This window comes from Triticum urartu, chromosome 4, assembly GCF_003073215.2.
Source record: "Triticum urartu cultivar G1812 chromosome 4, Tu2.1, whole genome shotgun sequence".
Lineage (NCBI taxonomy): Eukaryota > Viridiplantae > Streptophyta > Magnoliopsida > Poales > Poaceae > Triticum > Triticum urartu.
The window spans coordinates 449,325,196-449,335,514 of record NC_053025.1 but is presented as its reverse complement, the minus strand read 5'-3'; the positions used below and the strand labels follow the sequence as shown (position 1 = coordinate 449,335,514).

Sequence of the window (10,319 nt, the reverse complement as noted above, 5' to 3'; positions counted from 1 at the left end):
ATTTGCAAAAAGTACGTCCAACATGGGACCGAGTGCAGCATGAATTCTGCATGCAAGTCCTTGTCCACGTACACATAGGGATTACTCGGGGTGGTAAGCATCCAGGGCTCTGTTTTGACTGACGAGTGTCAACAGAATACATGTTCTATTCGTAGAATTGCATGTAACGGACATGTGCCGTAGTCCAGGAGGCGCATCGCGGGAGAATTCCCGCCCGTGTGTTCTAAAGTTTTTGGTTTGGATGCACTTGGTGAATTGTAGATAATAAAAAACACATCCAAAGGAAGGACAGTAAATACCAAGTGGGTCGGTAGCTGTAACAGTGCAGGCGGCGGAGCCTGGTTTTAACCCCCCACCGCGTGCCCTCCTCTGCTCAATTCCCCACTCAGCACAGTATGCCTCTGTTCTAGGTTTGGAGCTTAGCAAAGAGAAATCAGATCTGAGCTAACTCTGGTGGACAGCGGAGGCAGCGCGTGCCTTTCTGGTAAGCTTGGTCCCGGCCCGACATTTCTTCCCCATACTTTGCCGACGACAGTGCTCCGGCCTGTCATTTTCTTCAATCATCGGGTTTCTAACCACTGGTTTTGCTCCGCCGGCGCCTACTTCTTGGTTACCTATGTAGTTTTGTTGCTCAGGTTGATCTTTTTGCGACGGCTAGACGGTAGACTACCGTCGAGCCTCTTCGTACTTTAGCTGGCATTTGATCTGAGCTATGAATCGCATCAAGGAAATAACCGGATGGGCTTCTTTTTGTTGATTGCAGATCGGGACGGGAAGATGGCCAGGCCTCCTGGGACGCCGAAGCGACCAAGGCTGCGCAGCCACAACAGGGGACGGCCGAAGAGGAGGAACAAGCACTCTGGAAGCGATGCCATGGTGGTGGTCAATGCACGAAGACGAGAGCCAGCTTATAGATCAATGTTCGCCAGTGCATCTTTCCTAGGGTTGGGTACTTTATTTTACAATGCAATGGAGCCGAGCGGTATGGCTAGCTTGCTGACAAACAGATATGCTGGACCAGTAGATAGTGTTTTCACTGCTGAACAAATGGGTAGGATTGACATTAGAAGTAGAACACTAAGAATGCCAGATGGGCAAGTTAGAGCAATCCGAGATGTGGATGCTGTTATGATCCTATAGGCGTACGTGGCCATGGCAGGATAATAGAGTTTAGCACTCCTACTGACAGATCTGGTCTTGTCAGGAGAATCAGAGGGATGATAGGCCTGCGAGGTAGAGGTGGACTAAAGGTTTCTGATCTTGAGTATGTCATTAGTAGGCTAAATCCCTGCTGCATGAACAAGCAGGAGACCATAGCCTTCGCAGTAGCATCCACCTTGTTGGTTGTGTTGACTCTGTTGGGTCCAAGGCAGTCCGTATCTGCCATTCCAGAAGAAATATTGCCACTGGTACAAGATCCATGGGCCATAGGTGAGTACAACATTGCACGGTATGCGATAGATGTGATGGCGATTTCTGCTGACAGATACCAATCCAACGTGGCATCTAGGGCTGAGAATGCTATCTTGGGTGGACATTCAAATTTCTTGGAGGCAAGTCTTTACAAATAGAAGTGTCATTCTTCTAATTAGTGATTTTTTCGACCCTTTAATCAAACATATTTTGCACTCATGCTAAAAAAATCTATCTGCATGTGCAGTATTTCCAACTGGACTGGGTGGATTATGGTTTTGCAAGCTTGAGGTCCAAACCGCTGCCAAGAATTTGTGCTTATTCTTGTCCAATAGTTAAGAAATTAATTCAGCTAGAGAGGGAGAACCCAGGACATTACCCGGTAATCAGTCCATGCATACCATATTTGGAATAAGAGATAATTATAACTGTTTGTTCAGTGATCATGTGAGGAGTAACGATTGTGAATAACATAAATTTGGGTTGCAGACAAGGCCGGAAGGCTACAGGGATCAACAAGAATGGATGTGGCATCCTCTGATGGCAACAACAACTAATTCAGTAAGTCACATACTCTGGATTTCATGTGCGTTTGTATTGCTCCCTATACATACTTAGTAACTGTATGACATGTATTGCCAATCCAATCAGTTGTTCGTGTGTGACAACGAAAATGGTGGAGTAGATGCCCATGATGAACGTAGCTCAAACGGTGATGCAAATGAAGACGGAGTCGACAATGCAAATCCAGTCATCCATGAAGAAATGCCAGTTAATGAATATGAAGATCATGGATCGCATGGATGGCAGATATCTGTGTGGGATCAAGCGAACGAATGTAGTGAGCCAACAGGTTAGTAATAATTAACAGGAAACAATGGCCGTTTACATACAACTTTGTGATTATTGCATAAATGGCACAAAAATGAAATGTTCAACTGATGCAAGTCTAAAATTGCAGTGCCAGACTACGACACATACGATGAGGAAGATGATAGTCATCAAGTGCGCACTGCAACTAGTCATGGTTTGCTTGCTATTATCACGGGGCAAGGTAATCCTTCTCAGGCAGTCATTCTGAATGATGAAACAGGGGAAAATGACAGCTTCACGCAGTCCCGGTCCAGGAGCCAAGGTAATGGTTTGTTACTGTAAGAGACAAGCGGTAGAGGTAAGTATGCCATGGAGACTGAATTTGTCATAACTAATACACCTTTCCTTTAATTTCCAGAATATAATGGAGAGATTTCTGAAATTGAAAGTGAAGGAGAAGTGATTTAGGTGGTCATCACTGTGCAAGGTAGGGTGGTAAACCAAAACAGAGTATCACTATATGTGTATGTGGTACAGACTGGGAAGTGAACTGACCTTATAATAGTGCACTGCAGAGGCTCAAGCTCCAGAAATCAATGAGGACGATGATCAAGAACGCCTTGTAATTAATGAGGGAGGCTATGAAGCTCAAAGAGGAAGCCGCATGGTGGAAACCGATCCAAATGATCATGGGAAAAAGATAATGGAACCAGAAAGTGAGTTTGAGTCTTCAAATAGTGATGAAGATAGGAGGACACAGTATGAACGCATAGGAAGAAATCATGTGAGGGTTCTACAACGTGAGGGTAAGTTTAGCAAACCAGAAGCAGCGTCATAAAGATTGGCATAAATTAATAAAAGTTTGGAAATTGAAAAGTGTAAATGTTGCAGAGAGACGTCAACAAGCTCTAGCTCTCCGTCGAGGCCCAGTTATAAACATACCAGGTAATGATTTCTTTTGGAGATTAATATTCCATACATACTGTGTATGCAATGGTTTACCTTTGTTCGGACTACAATACAAAATGTTGCCAGCTCTTCCAGCGATTGCCTCACCCTGCACACAGGCTGGACTAGTGGCAAATGATGCGCCGTCAGGGATTGATCTGCCAACATTTCAGCCTGCAGGTTAGTGATCAGTAATTGAATAAGTTTTCAGTGCAAAGTATGAATAACATTGTGGGTGAGCGGTAAGGGAATGCCATATTTTTGTTGAACCGGTGTGTATTCAATGGTTTACCTTTGTTCTAACGATAATACAAAAACGTCGGCAGCTCTTCCATGGATTGCCTTAGCCGAGACACAAGCCGGACCAGTGCCAACTGATGCGCCAGCATGGGTGGCTCTCCCACCATTTGAGCCTGCAGGTTAGTGATCAGTAGATGATATAAGTTTTCAGTGGAAATATAAATAACATTGTGGGTGAGCAGCAAAAAGGAATGTTTTTTTCTGATAAACTGGTGTTTATGCAATGGTATGGCAAGCGGTACCATGCACGAATATGATGATGTATATTTTGGGAACTAAACCATTTGAATTTCCTTGTAGTGCCAATCGTTGACTTGACAGGAAGCAGTCCAGAGCAATATGGTCACGGATCTATTCGACTGCCTGGTATGAAGATTGAAATTGTTGTGACGTAGGAACCCTTTCCGGACCTTGAAATAATTATAAACTATTCAATTTGTTTTTGCAGACCATACTATTGCAACTGAAAATGTGAAGACTGAAACAGTTGAAGGAGAGGTTGTGCAAACAGTGATGATGCCAGGTTAGAACGCATGCATATGATTGTCACTATGGTAATATCTTAGTAACATAACTAATTCAGTAATGATGAATTTTTTATTCTATTCCAGCAAACCTAAACATTAAGGATGGAACTCGTAACAGAGGAAACAATCATAGCCTCAAGTTTCAAACAACAATAGACGGTGAGTGGTCTGGCTACATATGAGAGCAACCATTCAACTAATTCGGTTTCTGACAATTGATTGTATGTCTGAAACATGTAGGACTGGGATATGTTGGAGCATCACCACCAGTTGGCTACGGTGGCATTACACATAGAGAAGAAGTTCCATATGACATAGCTGCAACTGACAATCCACAGAGGGTACTATTTTTGACAAAAAAATATTCGTTTGAATGTTTCATAATCATTTACAGGTTTAAGTATTTACTGTGTGTGTATGGCATGCAGACATGGTCACTGGATGCGGTAACTCAGAACCAGGGCTCAGGAGGCGACAGAAGCGAAGTGCTAATAGAGGGAGGCAACAGTGCCGCCAAAGAAGACGCCTTGAAAGATCAGACAGACACGCAGCACACATACAGAGTTCGGATGAATGCAATGACAGTGATGACAGAGGGGGACAAAATTTGACAGACGACATTGCCATGATGAATCAAACGGAGAGAGATGCTGATGACATGGCCCCTTCAAGGGGATTCATCGAAGATGGCTCACAAACAGTGGGCAGGGGTGTCCTTCAGAGCAACGCAGGCTATGTCTTCCCAGGAATTACTGGTAAGCATCTGAATATGAAATTGTGGAAAGCCTATGAAATATCATTGAGGCCGCACTAACACATACCTACGCATGTCCTATTAATGCTATTAGTTAGGGAAATAGGTGGAAGCTCGGCAGCAGTGAAATCCCAACAAGGACGTTGGCATGGATTAAACCGAGCTGACATGACTGTCCAGGATCATCTAGGTTTGTAGAATTTATATTCAAAAAAATATGATACATTGTTACATGAAAAATAACAAGAATGATGCATTAATCTCCCACAGAGGGAGCTGAGGCCATACCAATAGGCAGAGGTGTTCTTCGTAGCACTGCGGATATGTATTCCCAGGAATAACAAGTGAGCAAAATAAAAAATCATAACTTGTAAAAATGTGCTCATACATGAGATGCGTAACGTTGCTGATACATCAGATATGTTTGTTTGAACAGTCAGGGCCATAGGGGAGAGCTCGGCGGCAGTGAATACTGCTGGGAGTGGTGATCATGCAATGAACCAGCAGCCATCAATGACTGATAACAACCAAGGTTGGTTGCCCTACGTACATACATAACTTGATTAAGAAGCACTTGCATAGTCATAACTTTTGTAAATCTATGCGCGTCAGGCATGTATCTAACGGGTTAATAACCATTTGCATAACCAGGAACGACTGCTGGAGGAAATGATGAGTCACTCAGGGGCACCAACTTTGTGTCAAGCCGAATGAATAGGAATCTATGGTTGCACATAGGCATGGTGAGGACCATAGTTAAAATGGAAATGGGTGATAGGGGAGACAAGTTCTCAGGTAAGGTTGGGCTAAAACACGAGGAGCCGCTTGCCAGGAATGTGCTTGATTTTTGGGGCAAAATGTGCCGAAGTAGCACGAGAAACCTCAGAAGGTGAGCTAACGTTTTGATGTTGTCTACATTGTAACAGTATAACGAAAATCATGGCTGACCATGCTTTCTGCCACATGTATTTGTGGAAAATTTCAGGAAATGGTACAAACACCTGGTCCCATATCTGATAGTTATGTCGGGGGAAGACTTTGTGAATGAATTTGGGCCAAATGGGCACCTAACAAGCGTGGGTTGGGGAGCAGTTTCGTGAATGCTTACATGGAAGGATGGACACATGTACGGTGACTGGGAGATCAGGTGGCGACATATATTCGACTTGCGTTTTGTGGTGAGTTTGTACTTACCTGAAAGCTTGCTGTTGTTCCGAACATCAGAGCAGTGGTTGACATTGCGTATGTTGTTTTCCAGCTAGCTCTCATGTACAGGTCATACGATTTGGACTTTGAATTCATGAATAAGATGATGAGTTATGAGGCACTCGGCTATCAGATGCAATGGACAAAGAAGGTATAGTTTCTGTGCTAAAAGAAATATGTTCACAAGTACAAATATGGTTGCTAAATGAAGTCATATTAACAACATGCATGCTTGCAGCTAATGCTCCCAGTTCCAATGATGGAAAGCTGGTCTCTATATGTTGTGGATGTTGAAGAAAGGACTTTGTTGGTCATGGACCCATGCGAGACGTCCGAGCCTATCAATGAGATGCGATACAAGCATGAAGACAATGCAAAATTCATCCTGGCAGGACTTCGGCGATGCATACATGAGAACATCACGGGGTGGTACGTGCCAGCTCAAGGCTGGACCATCCACTACAATGTTGGCATGCATGCTAGCTGTGAACTGTGAGTTTGCTCATTGAGAATTGACATTTGTATATAATGCTAAAAATAAAATATCGGACTAATTTTCATTTTGCACCGTATATGCAAAGAGGACAGTTCGTTGCACATTGTCAACTACAGCAGGGAGTACACTGGCCTATATCTCCAGACTATACTAACCCCTGTAAGCACACACATACAACACCATCATGCGCTGATTTCTGTGATCATATTTAGTCATCAGAAGAAATGCTGTCAGCTTAATAAAACTTCTTTTTCGCAGAGCCGCCTAAACTATCTGCGTCAGTCAATTGCATATGAAGTTATTTCCATGAGGGGAAACATTAGAGAGTTGCCCGACTTCATGATTCAGGAGGTGCTGCCATTCTAAGCTGGTAGACGACAAGACAATACATCTTGGACCTATGATTTGCGAGCTCAACATATGCTGGCTGTCGAAGAAAAGCGTGTTTGCCTCTGCAGGAAATGTTAGTTGCCATCCCACATATATGTGGTGTGGTAATGGTTCCCATATTTTCAGCCTCTATGAAACGAAAACCAATGTAGCGTCTACCCCATATTCCCAGCCTAGCTACCATCTCTTAGTTGTTCACAAATTGCTTCTGAACCAGTCATGTAGAACCTCTATCTATTTATTATGCATGTGCCCTTGTCGGTAATATGTAACTAAGACATGTGTGTGCAAGTGTAACTTGTGATCACTGTCCATGGTCAGAAATTATAATGTTCAGTTGAACAATTATTGTTACCAATTGTTGTGTGATAACCAATGAAAATGGACAATTGTTTCCATGTAGCAACAAGGATCGTGTCAAAATTTCACTTCTACCTAATTCAAAGAAGAATGCTTGGTTACTTATGGTTGGGGCGAGCTTGAGCATTATGATAACCATGATGGTAGTAGTGTGCACTGTGGATTGTGTAAATTAAAACAAGAATTGTTTCGCGCACACAATGGGGGCATGGTTGTTGATTGTGCCTATGCGTTCGGTTAAATGGAACTATCTTGGCATATGGTCAATTGTGTGAACTCATTCACTTTACATGAACAAACATTGATACGGTAGAGACCAACAAACTAGTTCACATAATGCAATCCACATATGACAAGGGGATTTTAGTTATACATCATGGAAGTTGGTTTGCATGACTAACACCGTGACTAGAGTCTCAAGCGTGGCGCATAGAACAAACTTGTTACTACGATCTACGGAGCATAATATCGTATCGCTTACTGGTGGAACATAAAGACAAGGAACATAACACTACATGGTTTCCCGCGACTTCGTTGGGGCGAGGAGACGCCAACGAGTATGTTGTGGGAGACGCCAACAGTGTCTCCACCGCTACTTTGTTGCTTCGCCGGTTCACTCTGATTCAAACATAGAGTCTGCTGGTGCAAGGAGACGCCACAATATGTCTCGCGCGTGGGACGAGAAATTGGCCTGCAACTTCATGCACTCATGCAGGGTTTCCCGCTTTGTTTTTGATATGGTGTGCTGTGGGATATCGGCAGCAGAAGGATCAATGGGTATCGGACTTGTGCAACGGTAGAATTATGAAGAAATGTATGACAGTACTGTGCAACATCCGAGTTCGTTAGCAAACCTTGGTAAGGGGAATCTTTAACTTTTGCCCATCGAGGTGACGTGTGATGTGGACAGCGCATGCTCCACTATCATTTCTGAAGGAATAAAAAAATGCTTAGAACCAAAGACTGGCTTACTGTAATTAGAGACATAGTTCATAGCTGATGTACCGAGTAAAAATGCTATCCGCAAGGGCAACGCACTTCAGCTTCCACGCATCTTTCTTGACTGGCCAACCAGCATAGTACTCAGCAAAACAATTGAACAATGCATCATGTAGCTTCCAAGCAATGATCTCGTCTCTTGGCTCAGTTATGAGTGGTTGGCTGTTCTTGCTGTACATGGGATCAATGACATATATGACACGGGCAACCATGTCCCAGAATATCACAATCCATCCCTCAGGTCGTGGAACCGGCGTGAAGAACTACAATACAGACAAAAGAGACATTGGTGCAAACTTATGAGCAAAATGGATCTACATGAAAAATATGGCGCACACAGTTAGTGTGGCGTACCAGCTGAGCTGATGTGATGTCTGAAGGAAATATGCCCTAGAGGCAATAATAAAGTTATTATTTATTTCCTTGTATCATTATAAATGTTTATTATTCATGCTAGAATTGTATTAACCGGAAACATAATACATGTGTGAATACATAGACAAACAGAGTGTCACTAGTATGCCTCTACTTGACTAGCTCGTTAATCAAAGATGGTTATGTTTCCTAACCATGAACAATGAGTTGTTATTTGATTAACGGGATCACATCATTAAGTGAATGATCTGATTGACATGACCCATTCCATTAGCTTAGCACCCGATCGTTTAGTATGTTGCTATTGCTTTCTTCATGACTTATACATGTTCCTATGAACTATGAGATTATGCAACTCCTGTTTGCCGGAGAACACTTTGTGTGCTACCAAATGTCACAACGTAACTGGGTGATTATAAAGGAGCTCTACAGGTGTCTCCAAAGGTACATGTTGGGTTGGCGTATTTCGAGATTAGGATTTGTCACTCCGATTGTCGGAGAGGTATCTCTGGGCCCTCTCGGTAATGCACATCACTTAAGCCTTGCAAGCATTGCAACTAATGAGTTAGTTGCGGGATGATGTATTACAGAACGAGTAAAGAGACTTGCCGGTAACGAGATTGAACTAGGTATTGGAATACCGACGATCGAATCTCGGGCAAGTAACATACCGATGACAAAGGGAACAACGTATGTTGTTATGCGGTCTGACCGATAAAGATCTTCGTAGAATATGTAGGAGACAATATGGGCATCCAGGTCCCGCTATTGGTTATTGACCGGAGACGTGTCTCGGTCATGTCTACATTGTTCTCGAACCCGTAGGGTCCGCACGCTTAAGGTTACGATGACAGTTATATTATGAGTTTATGCATTTTTGATGTACCGAAGGTTGTTCGGAGTCCCGGATGTGATCACGGACATGACGAGGAGTCTCGAAATGGTCGAGACATAAAGATTGATATATTGGAAGCCTATGTTTGGATATCGGAAGTGTTCTGGGTGAAATCGGGATTTTACCGGAGTACCGGGAGGTTACCGGAACCCCCCGGGAGCTAAATGGGCCATGATGGGCCTTAGTGGAAAAGAGAAGAGGCAGCCCTACATGGGCCGCGCGCCCCTCCCCTCCCTTGGTCCGAATTGGACAAGGAGAGGGGGCCGGCCCCTCTCTCTCTTTTCCCCCCTCCACAAGTCCTATTCCAACTAGGATTGGGGGGGGGGGGATCCTACTCCCAGAGGGAGTAGGACTCTCCTGGCGCGCCCTATGTGGCCGGCCAGCCTCCCCCCTTTGGTCCTTTATATACTGAGGCAGAGGCACCCTAGAACACACAAGTTGATCCACGTGATCTATTCCTTAGCCATGTGCGGCGCCCCCAGCCACCATAGTCCTCGATAATACTGTAGCGGAGTTTAGGCGAAGCCCTGCTGCTGTAGTGCATCAAGATCGTCACCACGCCATCGTGCTGACGGAACTCTTCCCCGACACTTTGCTGGATCGGAGTCTGGGGATCGTCATCGAGCTGAACGTGTGCTAGAACTCGGAGGTGCCGTAGTTTCGGTGCTTGATCGGTCGGATCGTGAAGATGTACGACTACATCAACCAAACGCTTCCGTTGTCGAATAGTGGCATCCGAGCCTAGGTTTTATATGTTGATGTTATATGCACGAGTAGAACACAAGTGAGTTGTGGGCGATATAAGTCATACTGCCTACCAGCATGTCATACTTTGGTTCGGCG

At 44.1% G+C, this 10,319-nt stretch overlaps 1 protein-coding gene across 6 annotated transcripts; it reads left to right on the top strand.

Annotated features, from left to right (window-relative positions):
* The first annotated feature begins 347 nt into the window (after positions 1 to 347).
* On the top strand, positions 348 to 7,236 carry LOC125551983. Of its 6 annotated transcripts, none has more exons than XM_048715412.1 (19): positions 2,466 to 2,548; positions 2,645 to 2,713; positions 2,802 to 3,032; positions 3,118 to 3,354; positions 3,501 to 3,593; positions 3,775 to 3,840; positions 3,923 to 3,997; positions 4,086 to 4,160; positions 4,242 to 4,342; positions 4,430 to 4,756; positions 4,850 to 4,945; positions 5,026 to 5,099; positions 5,192 to 5,287; positions 5,407 to 5,644; positions 5,741 to 5,933; positions 6,014 to 6,112; positions 6,200 to 6,453; positions 6,550 to 6,616; positions 6,716 to 7,236. In XM_048715412.1, exons 3-10 carry the CDS (start codon positions 2,891 to 2,893, stop codon positions 4,610 to 4,612), a joined length of 972 nt encoding a protein of 323 aa, XP_048571369.1. In that variant the 5' UTR covers positions 2,466 to 2,548; positions 2,645 to 2,713; positions 2,802 to 2,890; the 3' UTR covers positions 4,613 to 4,756; positions 4,850 to 4,945; positions 5,026 to 5,099; positions 5,192 to 5,287; positions 5,407 to 5,644; positions 5,741 to 5,933; positions 6,014 to 6,112; positions 6,200 to 6,453; positions 6,550 to 6,616; positions 6,716 to 7,236. The 6 variants fall into 6 exon arrangements, with proteins under 6 accessions (XP_048571370.1, XP_048571372.1, XP_048571371.1 ...); XM_048715410.1 differs by having other exon boundaries at positions 6,543 to 6,616; XM_048715411.1 differs by lacking the exon at positions 2,466 to 2,548 and having other exon boundaries at positions 2,646 to 2,713; positions 2,792 to 3,032; positions 6,543 to 6,616.
* The last annotated feature ends 3,083 nt before the right edge of the window (positions 7,237 to 10,319 follow it).

Excerpts from the sequence above, each read along its gene's own strand:
- LOC125551983 (XM_048715412.1), top strand. The coding sequence starts at position 2,891 with ATGGTGGAAACCGATCCAAATGATCATGGGAAAAAGATAATGGAACCA. Across the intron at positions 3,841-3,922 it reads CGGATCTATTCGACTGCCTG|ACCATACTATTGCAACTGAA; the intron begins GTATGAAGATTG and ends TTGTTTTTGCAG. Across the intron at positions 4,161-4,241 it reads GTTTCAAACAACAATAGACG|GACTGGGATATGTTGGAGCA; the intron begins GTGAGTGGTCTG and ends TGAAACATGTAG.